At 41.6% G+C, this 16,887-nt stretch overlaps 1 protein-coding gene across 3 annotated transcripts in view; it reads left to right on the forward strand.

The window, feature by feature from the left end:
* ATRN (attractin) overlaps nt 1–16,887 on the forward strand; it is a 154,215-nt gene that overhangs the window by 65,685 nt on the left and 71,643 nt on the right. For all 3 annotated transcript variants that reach the window (XR_007504779.1, XR_007504780.1, XM_049792702.1), the window contains exons 13-20: nt 1,174–1,295; nt 1,824–1,962; nt 3,378–3,559; nt 5,794–6,010; nt 7,667–7,852; nt 9,682–9,915; nt 10,640–10,777; nt 16,423–16,516. Coding sequence is in view for 1 of the 3 variants with exons in the window: in XM_049792702.1 (XP_049648659.1) it covers nt 1,174–1,295; nt 1,824–1,962; nt 3,378–3,559; nt 5,794–6,010; nt 7,667–7,852; nt 9,682–9,915; nt 10,640–10,777; nt 16,423–16,516 (1,312 nt within the window). In the remaining 2 variants the exon portion in view is untranslated. The remainder of the gene's footprint in view (nt 1–1,173; nt 1,296–1,823; nt 1,963–3,377; nt 3,560–5,793; nt 6,011–7,666; nt 7,853–9,681; nt 9,916–10,639; nt 10,778–16,422; nt 16,517–16,887) is intronic.

Genomic DNA, 16,887 nt, shown 5'->3' on the forward strand with positions numbered 1-16,887 from the left:
GTTTCCTTTTCCAAAAGGCACGTAGGGTCTTTTGCTTTTCCAAAGTCTGTCTTGCGTTAGTTTTATGCCGTTACCAGACCAAGGTTAAGACGGGGGGCTGTACTTGTGCTTCCATACATGCCCTGGGAGACCTTCCTCCGAGCAAGCGGCCGCAGCGGTGTGGAGATGTTTCCGTCTCTCACTCCCCCTGGAGCTGCTTGCTCACGAGTTTGGTTTGGTTTTCTTTTTTTAGTTTTAGTTTTCTTACCGTACTGCTTGTACTTACTTTCCCATCCTAAACAGACGGCATCAGGTGGGAATCAGGCCTGGACCATTGCTCTGTAGATGTTTGCGCCAAAAACTGACCTTGTGAGAGCTGGCAGTTCGCTGATGAGCACCACAGGGCAAGGGAGTGGGATCTGGGTCCTGCGGTGTCATCCTGTGCTCTTCAAGAGAGACAGCAGGAATAGTCTTTTAAGAAAAGTTACTGTATTTTTCCTTCTACAGTATTCTATGGCTAGGGGTGTACAAAAAGAACATTTGTTTTAAGGTCTGATTCCTGTGTTCTCTCTTAGGATAATTTTTAAACAACTTTTCAACGCTTTATCCTGATGCATTCGTTGCTCTGAATCGAATTACACGAACCTTGATTCTGTAATAGGTGGCAGCCTTTAATTATTTAAAAGAAATTGATGTAAAGGGACATTGCTTTGATGGGCTCTCAATGTACAATAAATTTTCACAAAACACAGGCCATAAGCAATTGGAAAGATGAAGTGGAAAGTTCAAGCTTTGCATGAAAATGCTTCACGTAACTAAAGGCCAGACTTGCAGCAAAATGGGCCTGTGGTGTGGGAGATGCCCACTGTCCTTGTGAAATGTCCTCTGGCATCATTTGCGTGAGCGTTGACTGACCACGCATGCCCGCTCTTCCTTCACACGCTTTCATGTCTTGGCACGTTTCCTGCTGGTGTGTTTTACGGCTCCTTGGGCGCGAAAAATGATCGATGCTGCAAATGAATGCAATTTTCTATCAGTTCAATCGCATGAAAGTATCTGATTTACTAAGTAGTCGATAACGGAAAATCTACAGGCGCTACTGTTTGGTTATATCTTTTGCTATATATAATCAAGTTCTTAGAGCTCTGTCAGGAAATGCCTGTTTTTGGTCATGCAGGTTTTTTTCTTTAATAGTTGTAGACAATGAAAAATGTGATCAGATTACAGACTGCTATAGCTGTACAGCAAATACAAACCACTGTCAATGGTGCACTGACCAGTGTATCTCAATGCATAACAACTGCACAGAGGAACAGGTAAAGTCTCTCTAATATTTCTGTAGTTTAAATTTAGCCTTTGAAATATCAAATGTTCAGATGCCTTCATCTGTCAGTATTATGACCCCCGTTGTTTTCGTTATTTCCAGTGCATGTCTAGCTCTAAACTGCTAACATGCTTGATTTTTTTCAAGTTGGTCCAAGGGCTTTTCATGGGACTCTTCACTTAAGTTAGGAGGATGGCTCTGGGCCGGGGAAGAGGTGGAGGTTTCACGATGGTGTGATTATTCAGTAAGGCACATAGCCACTTGGGTTTGCCATCAATAGACCCTTCGATGGGAAAAAAACCCTAACCCTTTTGTAAAAGCTCTAGTAAGGAAAATGTGTCAGATGGTGGCTTGGGGGAATATCTTGAATAAACGTTACAGGCTGTGTCCGGTGTCACAGCTTTTGAATATGTAGGTTGCTTTGTAGGTCTGAACTGTGAAGTTTTGCGTGGTAGTCACGGCTGTTACAAACCGACATTGGTTGGATGGGAGCGAGCCTCATCTGTGCTATTTATTTTAGGTTCCTATTACTCTGTATGACAGTTGTCCTAAAGATAACCCTGCCTATTACTGTAACAAAAAGACAAGTTGTAAAAGCTGTGCCATGGATCAAAACTGTCAGTGGGAACCTAGGAACCAGGAGTGCATCGCTTTACCAGGTAGGTATTGCTTGTATTTGTGTAAGAAAAAAATAACAAAACCAAATTCACACAGTCCAAAAGTTGTAGGTGTTCTTTCGTTTGGTTTTGGTTTTTTTACCCGCAAACCTGTAATCTTTTAGTGTTAAGCTGGAGTAAATAATCTTGTTTAATCATACCAGTTTTGGTAAGATTTTTTTTTTTTCTAGTACATTCAGAAAGTCTGATGGAATATTTTTCAGTCCCAATTGTCTGGAGTATGATCACTTATATAATTATTAGGCTGTATTTCATCTCTCTTTTCATTTGATAAAAGCAGTACTGTTGATACAATAGGCTTCTGCAAGATATTAGATTTAATAATGCATGCTATTTAATTTTAGAAACTGGAATTGTGCAAAAGCGTAATGGCACATACTGGACAAATTAGGCAAATAACATCTGAAGTGTATAAGGAAAATTCTTTTAGAGTTTCCAGTGGGGGCTCGCAGGAGTTGATTCTAAGTCCCCCTGTAGTAACATTCATATTTTTTTCCCCAGTGACTGGGAGAGAAATATAGCATCTTCAGTGATTAACATTTGCAGTTAATAAAACACAGAGAAAGGGGAAAAAACCCAACCCAGACAGGACCTTTTAATGGGCATGGAAAGCCTTTCCCTAGTAATTCTGATAGGTGTAGACGTGTCCAGGTCCGGTGTTTGCTAGTCTTGGAGAGTGAAATATGAAGAGACTTAGGAGAAAAGCCATGAGAATGAGAAAAACATCTTTTAATGAGATAGATAAAGAGCTTGGTCTGTTTAATTTGTTGTTAAAAAGGGGGTGACTTGATCACATGTGTAAAAAGCCCATCTGAAAGACTGACACTTGAGAGCTTTTCAATCTGTTAGATAAACCTAAACCAAGATGTTGGAGCTAGATGTCAGCTCTGCAGAAATTCACACTGAAAATGTCCATCAGGTTTTTTTACAAGGTAAATAATTAACCACAAAGTATAGGGAGTTCTTCAGTAGTGGGCATGGCTTTACTCGGGATGCAGCAGGGGTTAATCCTGGAAGTTCAGTGCTGCGGACAGGATTAGCACTGCAACCCTCTTCTGTCGAAAGGTATCCTAACAACTGTGGCTTTAAGTCATCACCAAAATACTCATTTGCTCTTTCTTCTACAATGATTTTACTATTCAATGTTGCAGTAAGTGCTTTGACTACCTACTGCAGGTAACTAAATGCTGCTGTTGCACTTCAGTTCCCCTAAACAGCTTTCCTTTTCCTCCCGAATTATTATACATAGGTACTTCCGAGCATGCTGATATGTCATGCTAGTTTGGGATGGGGCTGTAGGTTTTATTTTGGTGGAAGGGCTCTTTCACTACTTTGAACGTTGTGAAGGTCACTTGCATCTCTGGGTTTACTTTCTTCCCTCCCCCGCCCCCCCCCAGAAAATATCTGCGGAACAAACTGGCATTTGGTTGGCAACTCCTGCTTGAAAATTACAAACGCCAAGGAGAACTATGATCATGCCAAACTGTCCTGCAGATCCAACGGTGCTTTGCTGGCTTCTCTCACGACGCAGAAAAAGGTAGAATTTGTTCTAAAGGAGCTGCAGAAGATGCAGTCTTCGGTGAGTGCTTCTCTTTTATGTCCCCTGAGTAATTAAGCTCTGACTGTGGAGGAGTCCTTGCTGTGGTATTGTATGCTCTGTACAGAATAGACATGCCTCTTAACTGAAAAGCACTGATTTTTCTTTTGAAATTCAACATACCCTATGGGTGCTTTTGAACTGAAATTGTAGAGAATGTAAATGGGAAAGATAAATATAAACATACATGGTGCCTCAAAGGTATCGCTTTCTATAATGAAATCACACGCGCATTTCTCTTGTGGGATACATGACTGCAGCAGGAGTCCTCTTGTGACTTGTACACAATATTTTATAAATAAAGGTCCCTTTGGGGCACTGGAGGTGTTTAATATAAAGCATTTAAAGTTATTTATTCTGCTCAGAAAAGCGGCTGTTTAAAATGTCAGCTTCTTACTCAGCAGAGCTGCTTGGCTTATTTGGAGTTATTTATGTTTGATTTAGTGGCAGGTGCTTTTCTGTCGGAGCCAGCGAGAAGTGAATTGGAATCTGTCCCTCTTCATGCATCAATAAAATAAATACATATTTTTTCCCCACTCCCTGGCAGAAGCGCGGAGGTATTCAGGGCAGGTTGTGTAGGTGGTGCTAAAGCCCTAACAAAGAACAATGCTGTGCAGCTTTGCTGAAATCCTGGTTTAGGCTGCAGAGCTGCTGTGGCTTGACGGCACATCAGAGTAATTCCTCCCGGGTCCCAGAGGCCACTGTGGGCAGGGCTGGAAATCGGGACGAGTTTTATATCGGAAAAATGAGACTGGAGGCAGTAGGATTGCTGCTTTTCAGAGGAGAGCGTACTTCAGTACTAAAGTGAAATATTCCCGTGTTGAAATGAGAATATTTCCTGCTTTGATTCCCTTTGTAATTTTAAAATGGCATTTCAACAATTATAGGGTTTTAGAGGGGACTCAGTTTGGCCAAGAAAAAGGTAAGATGCAATTCAAGCAAGATTGTTTGTTGAGTCTTTGGTGAAGAGGGGAAGCCAAGCCTGGGAAATTGCAGAAGTACGTGGTTCTAAGAGCTGCAGGTGTTCTGGATATCCCAGTGGTTAAGCGTAGGGTAAATTCCTGAAGGCACATGGCAACCCTTCCCTAAGAGTGTTTGAACCCTTACACCGGGCAGAAAAAAATTGTTAATTTATGGGTTGTTTTTTTTTTTTCATCTACAGTATAATTTAAAAAATGAGCCTTAGAAATCTAAAGAGACTATTACCCTTGTAGTGGATATTAGTATTGAGTGCTTCTAATGTGGGAAAATACCTTTGCTAAAAAGCCAACCTGTATCTGGTAATTGAACTTCTGCCATTCGATGGCACGCTGCTGCTGTGCTGGGGGAGGCTGTATTTTGCAGTTACTCTTTTTTCAAGTAAGCCGCTTATAAATGCTTTGTAATAATAAGAAAACGTGTTGGTGTTGGCACGTAGGGCTGTGTAACCCTGTTGCTGTTAGAAGTTGCAGCTCTAAGGTTTAAGAGTGCATAAAATCAGTTTGAAGTAAGTGATGGTTATACGTAGCGGTAAGGGAAGACGTATGGTCTAAAGCCTTCCTAGGACAGCTGTGCCACCAAAGCGCTTTGATGGAGAAAAGATTTTAACAGTAAAATAACATATTGTACCAATACGGTTAAAATGCTTCTCCCCAAAATAAGTGTGCCAAAAATTATATTGCCGGTAGAAATAATGGTATTATGGGTTCTTCATATTGAGAATTTTATTGCCAGCAATACTAACTTAGATTTGACCTGCTCTGTCTCTCTACCCGTACATATTAACGCAGTGGTCTCCTAGTCAGACTGTGGAGTAGGTAGATTGTATCATTTAAATTGTGTAGGGGACTGCTGGTTTTCTTCCTCACGTCAAAGTGAAGCTCCAGAAATTTTTCTCCTGTGTCTCGCCATTTATAGGAGTCACAAACATGTAAAGAGCAACTTGCAGTTAATTTCATAGTGAGCCAGTGTGAACGTTTGACTTGTTCTCCTCCTGGCTTAGATAACTAGAAATGTAGTTTGGAAAAAAAGTAATAATTGGCATTTCCTGAAGGATTTCTCTATCTCTGTGGCATTTAATTCTGATAGCACTGAGAAACAAATATTTCCCTTATTACATTTTTGCAACACCTAACCTGGCAAAGTTGTTATGAGCATTATATGGTGATGTGTATTTTCTTTTAATACCTAAAGTAATAAACCTGGGTATTATATCTACTGTTTTCTTTTATTTCTAGCCCAAAACTTTGACTCCATGGGTTGGACTGAGGAAAATCAACGTGTCCTATTGGTGCTGGGAAGACATGTCTCCCTTCACCAACACACTGCTCCAGTGGCTCCCCGATGAACCAAGCGATGCTGGATTTTGTGGTTATTTAGCCGAGCCTTTCCAGCAGGGACTGAAGGCAGCAACGTGTATCAACGAAGTCAACGGCAGCGTCTGCGAAAGGCCAGGTAACAATATCGAACTTGTGCGTCTCATGGGGAGCGGGTTGACCAATATGTATTTATATTTCCTAGAGAGTAAAGAGGATCCCATTCCTTACATTTAAAACTAGCCGCATCATGACTCTAGGAAAAAAAAAAAAAGTAGCTCTGAAAAAGTGCCTTGTGTAGGTATTTCATACAGGAATTGGAGATTTTAAAAACAGGTCTACATTTATGCCGTTAACTGTAAAATGCTTGAATTGCATTACAGTTTAATTATTTTGCTCTAAATTGCATACCTGAATGTGACATTTAGGTTAATTATGGTAGGGAGCAATCTCCCCTTTGAAAAAAATAAAAAATAAAAGCTACTTTGCAATTGAACTCCTCTTTCTCCCCTCCTCTGCTCTGTAGCCAGAGGAGAATTTTATCAAAGTTTGAAATTAATTGGGCAAGACACTTGGGAGATATGAGAACTTTGAAAAAGAACCTATTTGCTTTTGGGAAAAGTCTTCTAGCTTTGTTGGAACTGCGTATCTTTTAAAATGGCTTGGTCTGTTAACTCTCCATTATAGCTGATTATTTCTGAATACCAATTAGCGCCTCTTCAAGTTTTAAGAAAGTTGGCCGATTACATAAAATTTCTAAGTAAGCTACGCTATACCGTTCTTTGCGGAAGCACAGGATGCAAGTCATGCACGTGGAACCTGAACTCAAAATTTTGTATATTTTAACTTGCAGCACTTTGAATTGGTTTAAGCTTTAACTTGGTTTTTATGGTCTGAGAACAACCACTTGAAACAGATGATAAAGCATTGGCTCACTCCAGAAATTCCTGAGTTAGTTCTGCTTTCAGTACTCATTTTACGTGTGGAACTTATCAAATAACTTAAAACACGTCCCAGCGTGCTCACATAAAACGTGGGGTTTCTTCCCAGCGCTTCGTTCAGGAGAATAGCTAAGGAACGCATCAACAGACCTGTAGAGAGAGAAAGATCTCATTCATAACACTGTTTAAAGAGGTTTTAAGTTGAATACCTTAGGGTGTTTTTTAAGGTATACTGTTTAAAGAGCTTTTAACTCTTTGTAACGCTGTTTAAAGAGTTTTTAAGGTGAATACCTTAGGGTGTTTTTTAAGGTATACTGTTTAAAGAGCTTTTAACTCTTTGTAACGCTGTTTAAAGAGTTTTTAAGGTGAATACCTTAGGGTGTTTTTTAAGGTATACTGTTTAAAGAGCTTTTAACTCTTTGTAACGCTGTTTAAAGAGTTTTTAAGGTGAATACCTTAAGGTGTTTCTTACGGTATACTGTTTAGAGTTTTTAACCCTTTGTAACACTGTTTAAAGCGTTTTTAAGGTGAATACCTTTTTTTTTAAGGTATTCACCTTAAAAACTCTTTATACAGTGTTATGAATTAAGGTGAATACCTTAAAAAGCATTAGCGCTCACGAAGGCTACCTAATAAGAGAAAAGATTTTTGCGGTACTTGCTGCATTTCTCCTATTCACCGTGAGAGCAGATCCCTCCAGCTCCATCCAGCAACACCGCACCGCCAGCGAAGCGTTCCACGTCCGCGATCAGCCTGAGTAATAGACGGGGCTTTTTATCTTCTGCCTTCCCATCTCGGGGCTCGTTGCCTGTTTCTTTCCGGAGCAAAGCTGACCCTGTCCCTCTCTCCCGCAGCGAACCACAGCGCCAAGCAGTGCCGCACGCCCTGCGCCCTGCGGACGGTCTGCGGGGAGTGCACCAGCGGCAGCTCCGAGTGCATGTGGTGCAGCAACATGAAGCAGTGCGTGGACTCGAACGCCTACGTGGCCTCCTTCCCCTACGGGCAGTGCATGGAGTGGTACACCATGAGCAGTTGTCCGCGTGAGTAGTTTGCTTCTGCGTCTCGGGCGGGCTGGAGTCGAGCGTTTGGGGACGTTTGCTAGCGCGGGTCGTCAAAAGCCGCGCGTCGGTCGTACCGAAAATTCCCCGGATGAAGGTAACGAGGAGCTGAGGCCGGGAGGTTTTAGGGTGCGAGGTTCAGTCCTGCGTCGTGTAAAGCGTTCGGCGGATTTGGGTCCCGGTTACGGGAACCGTCAATTAAACTCAATGGCAGATAGGGAAGGCTTTCAAGTGAGATGATGAAATCGCCGCTTCTGTTTCCGATGGAGAAGTACTTGTCTCATCATTTGAATTCCTATCCTTCAAATTAATTTTTTACATAATTTCATGTGATTAACTTCTTTTTGTGTCTCTCCTATATCTCTTTTATTCATATGTGGGGCCATGTAATTTAATGTTAGATTATCTGTATCAAATCCCAATTAGGGTTTACGTGACTGTTTTATTCTGAAGTATTGTCTGCGTATAGCCCACAGTAGGAATTTCTAACTTACTTTAAATAAATGATTCCCACCCACCCCCCCTTTTAGGTAGAAGTGAGCAAACTGCGAAAGATTTATGGTGCTAGGGAATATTGCTTTCTGTTTTCAAAACTGTGGAGAGATAGTCCAGAAATTTAAAAAGGGGTCAAACAGTTTTAGAAATTATTTTTATTTATGTTGAATTCTTTAGGAGCTGAGCGTGAGCAGGGGAGTCAGGAAAGCCGGGGCTCTCGGGGTAGGAGAGGGAGAGGAGTGCCTGTGTTCCCCAGGAGGGAAATTGGGCAGTTTGAGTTGCTGCAATTGCTCCAGGAAATTTTGGAACTTGACGAGAATAAGCTGGGTAGCTTATGGCTAAAAATATGCTGGGTAGCTCATTGTTGCAAAATAAGAGATCGAGAAAATTAGTTTCAGGTAACTGTCAAATGTGAGAGTGTAAACTTCCCCTATTGCCAGAGGTCAAAAGTTGGAGCAGGCATCAGGCAGGAGATGAGTAGGTTGAAATAATGGAAAACCATGTTTTTCAACTACTTTTTTGGGTGGTTTTTTTTTTAAAGGCAAATGTTATCAATTTAAACATCAAGACAGAAAGTCTGCTCATCTTGGAACTCAAAGAATCTACAAAGTATTTTTTAAGAGGGTATGGGGAAAGTAATAGAAAAACTTTATTATATGAAATGAGTTTGTTGCCCCTGAAATACAATCCCACTTGAGAAAGGAACAGTTAAAGGGTGACCATGGTTTTTCCCTGATTTATTTGATTGATGCAGGGGATCTGCATGTGGCACTCTGAGCATCTTAAGAAGACAAATTCTATTCCGTATTTGTGTTCTGTGCTTTTTGGCTCAGATAAATATTTGAAATAGTAGTGTGTGATATTAACATGTGTGGTAAGAAGAGACTCAAAGCAATTAAACAAACTGGGTTTTAGCCTTTGCTTCCAGATGGCTCATTTTATCATCTGATCCATTGTAAATCAATTGGAGATCTCTTGTAATTGGGAACATTAAGCTCTGGTTTTAGTCGGTGGCGTGTCATGGTTAGAAAAACCTTACGTGTGTATTGCGTTGTTTCATCACTCACTGATTAATGTTAATAGTTATCTTAGCTTCTAGAATAAATATGCTGATAGGAATGAATATATGTATGTGTGTTACTGTGAATATCAGAAGAAATATTTACAGATTTGGTGAGATAAATACTTAAGGTCACAGAAGACATCAGAGGGTTTCTGTGTTCATTGTCATCTGTGTTTTGGGACAGTGATTTATTCCACAATTTGATGTTTGGGGTTTTATGTTTGTTTTTTTGTTTTTGTTTTTTTTTTTATAGCTGAAAACTGTTCAGGCTACTGCACATGTGCTCACTGTTTGGAGCAGCCCGGCTGCGGGTGGTGCACTGATCCAAGCAACACCGGCAAGGGCAAGTGCATCGAAGGCTCTTACAGAGGTCCGGTCAAGATGCCAACCCCATCCGCAACAGGGAAACACAGCTTGGAGCCCGTCCTTAATGTCAGCATGTGTTCTGTGGAGAACAACTATAACTGGTCTTTTATTCAGTGTCCAGGTAAACGAGCAACGTTTAATTGTTGAAACTTTTCAGCCATCGCAACAATTAAGTGCAAGGGGAGAGACCTTTTAAGGCTGTAGTGATGTCTGTGTTCCCTCTTGTTAATGGAGAGAGGAAAAGAACTTGGAAGACAAACAAGAAATAACACATTTTGAGATGGAAGGAGTCGTGCAGCTATCTGCCCGTGAGCTGCAGAGGTTTGCTGCGTGAAGACTTATCTATGCATTACTCCAGTGAATTTTTTCCTTTCCCTACAAGCCTTTACCACGTTTTTTAACTTTTGTTTGTTTATTCACTTTAGGGTTGTTTGAAAGAAAGGCAGTTCTTTCTCTGAAGGTTGATTTAACTGTTAGTAATGCTCAGGGTGATTCTGAAATAATATTTTTGACGCCAAACTTATAGAATAAAATTACCTGGACTGCTGCTACACCCTTTCTTTTCCATTCCTCCTTGTAAATCCATCCCACCAGCTGCTTCCAGTCCCGTCTGTCCAATATGCATGTAGTGTTTTGGAGTTCAGTTTTCCAGGTGTTGCTTTAAATTTCAGGTTTTCAATACACACTTCTCTTTTGAGTTCATGTATCACTAGCGAGGCTGCAAGAGCCTCTTTGGAAGGTGCATGAAATGGTTTCATTCAGCCTCTGTGGAACACGGACTTCTGAGGCTCTATGTGAAGCGCTATATTTGAGCACAAATACTCACCTTTTTCTGTTTTCTTCAGCCTGCCAGTGTAATGGGCACAGTAAGTGTGTAAATGAAAGCATCTGTGAGAAGTGTGAAAATCTGACAACTGGCAAACACTGTGAAACTTGTATCTCAGGCTACTATGGCGATCCTACTAACGGAGGAACATGTCAGCGTAAGTGATGCCTTAAGTCTTCTTGTGCTCAAGCCTTTGATGTTTTTCGCTCTTTACTCATTCCTTTGGTATCTTAACTGAAATTATATCCTGCTAATATGCTTTTCCTTTCCTGCAAGCAAGGCACAATCCTTGTTTCTTCAAATCAAAGATATGGAAGCTGCTTGATGAAGTTCTTTGACTTTCATTGCACAAGATAAAGATGATTTTTTTTTTCCCTCTTTTGTAAACTTTAAATGACCATAGTGAAAAATGTGTGCATTTTAGTCTTTGACGATCCTGTTTTGAAAAGAAACAGTGTTAATCCTAATGTCTTGCACAAATTTCTGCTTATCTAATTTCCACCTTCTATTATATTCAGTTAATGTGTTGTGCGTTTATTGTTGTAATTGTCTGCTTCGTGAAAGGCTTGCTATATTTCACTGAGGAGTTGGCTGGATTTCAGTTGAGGATTAGGTGATCCCTGTTAAAATTGCATTTTAAGTTTGTAAAGTGCTTTGGGACTCTTTGGCACAAAGAACTTTTTTTCGGTTGTACAGGATCCAGTCAAAAAACTGGGGAAAAAAATCTTTCTTGAGGGACCAATAGGGGTAATACTGAGAAATGAACATGTAAGATTTGAGGTTTTGCACTAGAACTTTGCAACATTATTCTGAATTACTGTGAATTTTGTAGTGTTGTAGCATGGGGAGACCAGTTGTAAACTAGAATCCAGCCGTGGTAAGTGATATGCAGATGTCAGGGAGGGTGCTTCTTGCTCTGAGGAGCTTTCATGGAGTTTAGTTAGGTGGAGTGATATAATTAGATACAGCGATGGAAAAGCTAGAACAGAAATAACATTGTATGGTGTCAGAGTAGTCTCGGTACTTCCATTGAATGAGTGTGGGTGGTTTGGAGGCACCCCAGAAGAAATAAGTGAAGGTAATTAATGAGGGGACATGGAAGACTTTGAGTTGCTCCTTCCAAGTGTAGAGACAATCCAGTAGAAAATACTTGGAAATTCATTTAGTATGCTTACTGGAAGTAGCGTCGACCTTTTGGGTGAAGATGAGAGTCAGTAGCTGGAGCATGAACGTCCCGTTTCCTAAAGAAAGAGCAAGTTGGTGATGTTTGAGGCGATGAGGAAGAATCTCCCAGCGGACAGATTTGAGGAGGAGGTGACGAGATCACAGACAGGGTCAAGACTGCCTGGCTTAGAGAAAAGGGTGTTGCGGTAGCCAGGATATGAAATTACAATAGACAGCACAACGGCACGGGTACAAAGGAGAAGGAGCATCTCTGACATTTCAGAACATTATCTGCGAAATGAAATACCGCTGATATTTGTAAACTCATTTCGTGTGAAGATGATTTGAAGTGCAGGAATGAATAAATTGAGACTGAGTTGGTGTCCTGGTTTTGGCTGGGATAGAGTTAATTTTCCTCCTAGTAGCTGGTATAGTGCTGTGTTTTGGATTTAGTATGAGATGAAGGTTGATAACACACGGATGTTTTCAGTTGTTGCTGAGTTGTGTTTAGACTAAGTCAAGGATTTTTCAGCTTCTGATGCCCAGCCAGCGAGAAGGCTGGAGGGGCACAAGGAGTTGGGAGGGGACACAGCCAGGGCAGCTGACCCAAACTGGCCAAAGGGGCATTCCATACCATGGGATGTCATGCCCAGTATATAAACTGGGGGGAGTTGGCCTGGGGGGATCACTGCTCGGGAACTAACTGGGCATTGGTTGGTGAGCGGTGAGCAATTGCATTGTGCATCACTTGTTTTGTATATTCCAATTATTTCATTATTATTGTCATTTTATTATTATTTTCATTATTATTTTCTTCCTTTCTGTCCTATTAAACCGTACTTATCTCGACCCACGAGTTTTACTTTTTTCTGATTCTCTCCCCCATCCCACTGGGTGGGGGGGAGTAAGTGAGCGGCTGCGTGGTGCTTAGTTGCCAGCTGGGATTAAACCACGACAGTTGGCTTGAGAAAATATATAATTTTACTCTGAGCATTCAGGTTTAATCATTGGATCACAAGCATGCCTTTTGATATTTGTTGCTTTTCTATGCGTGTGGAAATTGAGAGTAAGTTACTTTGGACTCTTTTCGCATGAGGATTGTCCAAAAATAGTTTGTTGTTGAGATAATAAACGATAGACTGAAGTCATCCACGTGCCTGAAAAAGAAATTAGAAAATGTGTTGGGAGACTGTGGAACAGCATTCATTCGTTATCTGATGAAACTAGTAGCTCATGTCAAAAGTGCTTTGCTCTCAAGTGCTTTGGGCCCAGGTTTTTAATTTGCTGTGATTTAACGCTCTTTACTGTGAAGGCGAAAGAATGAGGGAAGCAGGAAGGTGGGCAGAAAGTCCGAGGTGGATCGGAAGAGGGAGAGGGAGAGGAACTCATCCGATGTGGTACAGCCAGAGCAACTGCTGGCCATTAGCAATTTTTTTGCTCGGTGAAAAGGTTTCCAGAGGGGAATTCTTCAGATCGGGAATGGCTGATGGGCAACAGAGCCAACTCCTGCTTTTTCCCTCCTCTGAGCCATGGTTCCTCCTTCCTTTCCCATTAATGACGTGCTGATGCCACTCTTTTTGTGCATTTCTGCGCGATGTTGTGTGCCGCTCTGTTTTTAGAGCCCGTGGTGGCATCTGTGCTGGAGATGGTTGTTGGTAACTCCGTCCTGATGCACAAGAATCCGTGCGTTTGCACACTTAGTGTGAGTCCTTGTACTTTGAGGCGCAGCTCTGCAGCGTTAGCCCAATGCTCCCAGCAGCACGGGGACCATAAATATCCTCAAAACGGTAAATATTGAGTGCTGAGAAAAGTGTTGGTGCTTGGTGTTTCCCATTCTGCTGAGCCATCAGGAATTTGAGCGACACTGTTGGGATAGCAATAGCTTTTCAAACAGGTATGGCTCTGCAGAGCTGGAACTGGTAGCGATGGGATTCAAAAGCCAGGGTGGAATAAGAAGAGTGGACGGAATAAGGTGCCTTTTCCTGCTGCTCTGTGCCACCAGGGCAGGTGAACACTGCTATATCGCTTGTGTTGAAAAAATTTTGACAAAACTGCAGTTATTTCTCTGAAAGAGTTGTTTGCATATCATCGTAGGTATTGGTGTTTGTGGAGCTGGGCAGATAATAACTAAATGGTAGGTAAATCACTCCTCAGCGGTTGCTTTTAGGAAGTGTCCAATGTAGAGAAGTGTTAATCGTGAAGGGCAGGAAATGCAGCACATCAAATGTAAAAATAGCTGCAAGGTGCTTTCTCTGCATTCAGGATTTTTTGAATTTTCTGATTAAAGTTTCACATGAAAATATGCTAGCGGTAGATAAGGAAGTTATTTGCAAGAAAACGGAAGGTCCTATTATACCTGAAATCAGATTGCTGCTGCGGCAGCGCTTTGGAACGCCTCCGCGGAGCGTTTGCTGGTGGCCCACGATGAGCTGCTGGTGCCGTGGTCCTGCCCGCTCCCTCCTTCCAGGGCTCCACGGGGGCTTTGGAGGACGCCTAAAGCACTTGGCGTGGGAAAACGGTGTCGGGCAAGCGAGTTGAGGCAGCTGCCGTTGGTATGTTGGACCGTCACAAGTGCAGGAAGAGGAGCGGCCATCCCCGTGACCGTTTCTGAATGAGTCTGTGACCCGTGGTTTGGGAAGGAGGTGGAAGGACGCTCGCCGTAAGGTGGTTCATCGTCAGACCGTTACCATGCTTCACGGTCAAAAAGGCGTTTCCATTAATTTTGGCTTTCTGCTCTAGCATCAGACTCGGGAGGGAAATTTTCATCTTTAGACTCCAGCGAGGGTGTCTAGTACCTTTTGTCAGTAGTTCCTTTCCCAACTTTAGGGTTGTTTGAAAAGCCACGAGAAAATTTCTCTTTGTGCGTGTGCCGGTCCTTCAGTGAATGATCTCCAGTTACGGGGCTCATAGGAAAATGGATAAATAAACACTCTGTTGTTTTAAATAGAGATATTTAAGAGTTCTGTCTTCTTGATGAGATTGTGGCTAAAGAGCAAGGTGAGGAAGTGTTAATGTTAGCGCTCAGGATACTGTGATCTGTGTCTAAACAACGTAAAAATTAGGGGAAATTTCAAATTTCATGTATGTTAATGTTGAATATTGATCAAATTTCACTTTGCTTACCATTTGGAAAGCATAAGGAAGGAAGTACAAGACATTCTCAATAGTATTAAGAATTAATTTTAAGTGCCACTAATGAGAGGTGTGTTTGCTTCACAGATTACAATTATTTTGTCAAATATTCATTCAGTCTGCTTCTTCCAACAATAGGCCTTTGTGCTTCTTCATATTTTGTTCCGTGTTGCTGCTAGGAAACCACTCATCCACATCTGAGAAGCACAATTAAGTGTTCCAGATACAATATATAGCTTCCATTACATGCCAATATAAAGAAGACATCAAAAGGATTCATAAAATAAGGTCCAAGGCTTGCAAGGATGTTCTGGATGGGGACTTCTTGTCTAAGAATCTGCTGGTACATGGAGTGACACGTGCCTTCTTAATGAGAAGGCATATGTCCTCCTAACGAGGAGGCACCAGCCTTTAAAGCATACGATTTCCAGCAAGCTCAGGGACCGCAAATGAGGGATCTTCTCTTTGTGTACTTTTTCCCTTCTTGCATTGTACACTCTCCCATGCACAGCTCCAGATGAATGCACCTTCCCATTCATTGGTAGAACAACTTCTAAAAGGCGCCTACCTTCTGGGGAAAGTTATTATATCCATTCTTCTCGTTACAGTGAACGTTATATCAAAGCCAACCGCCTGTGTTGGTTTTGTTTTTGTTTGCTATTTTGGTTTCAGGGTTTTTTTAATGTGTTCCTTCTCTACTTCATTATGCATAAAGGTTTAAAAGTATGTCAACCTTAGCATTTTAATTTGAATCGGGAACATTCTTTTGAAGCAAACCTCCTGTACGTCCCCACTGTCATACCTCGGTTTGCATCTCGAGCAGGCTCACGTATATGAGCTGGTCTAATCTGGGCATGCCACAAATCTGGTGTAGTCTAGGGGTGTGCTGATTTGGTTCACCACGACTCGGTGGCATTCAGCTCATGAGACAAGGCTAAGGCTATTTTAAAATATATTGGGGCATGTTCCCCAAACCACTTACCATCATATTCTTAGCACCAGCCGTTTTACGCTGCGGATGCACTGATGTTGTTGATAATGACGTTATTTTCTCAAAGGCTATTTATTTCTAGAAAAAGCCCAAAAAGCACTATGAGCTTTGCTTTCCTTGCAAAAAGTCTTCTTTCAGGACTTTTGAGTTTGACTGAAATGTGGTAGCAAGCCCCAGACTATCCCAAATACTGGGTTTTTCTTACCAGTTGCGATATCCCAAAGCTATCTAACAACAAAAGAGGAAGTTAAATTTTTGAGGCTAAAAAGCACAGTCTGATCATGATTTCATACAAAACACCAGTCCCAGAGCCTGCACTCACTCCGTTTTGATGCACGGTTCTATTTTTGGCTGCCTTCTGTATCACAAGGAAACCAAAGAGCACCAAATGGGTTTTCATATGTACTTTAATTGTTGATGTATCGCAGTTTGGCAACTAAAGGACTTAATTGCTGTCAAATCTGTTTCTCTTGCTTCATTCAACATTGCATCTTTTTCCCCCCTCTGCTCAACAGCTTGCAAGTGCAATGGCCACGCGTCTGTCTGCAACACAAATACAGGGAAATGTTTCTGCACCACCAAGGGAATAAAAGGAGACGAGTGTCAACTGTGAGTTTGTTTCACTTTGTTATTTGAAATCAAAAGGCCGTGCACATACCGGTATGGAACCCCTACATTTTTTAATGCTTGCATTTATGACGTCTCTGCTCATCTCTTCCTGCTGACGGTTGACTGACTTCACTGACGGTGCAGCCAGCCGTGCTTCCCCTGGGGGATAACAGGAACAAAATGATTTCCTGAAGATTTCCATTTTTAAGAATATTTTAACTGGGAATGTCATGCAGAAGGGATGGGATATGAAAGAATAATGCCCCCACCCCCAATATACATACCACTTTGTTTTATCCCTCAATAGTTTCTTTTTTAATTGGTAGATTTTTACTGTCTGTGCACTCTGATGCTGTTCTGGGGGAGTGTAA

The sequence above is a fragment of the Accipiter gentilis genome, chromosome 3, assembly GCF_929443795.1.
Source record: "Accipiter gentilis chromosome 3, bAccGen1.1, whole genome shotgun sequence".
Classification (NCBI taxonomy): Eukaryota; Metazoa; Chordata; class Aves; order Accipitriformes; family Accipitridae; genus Astur; species Astur gentilis.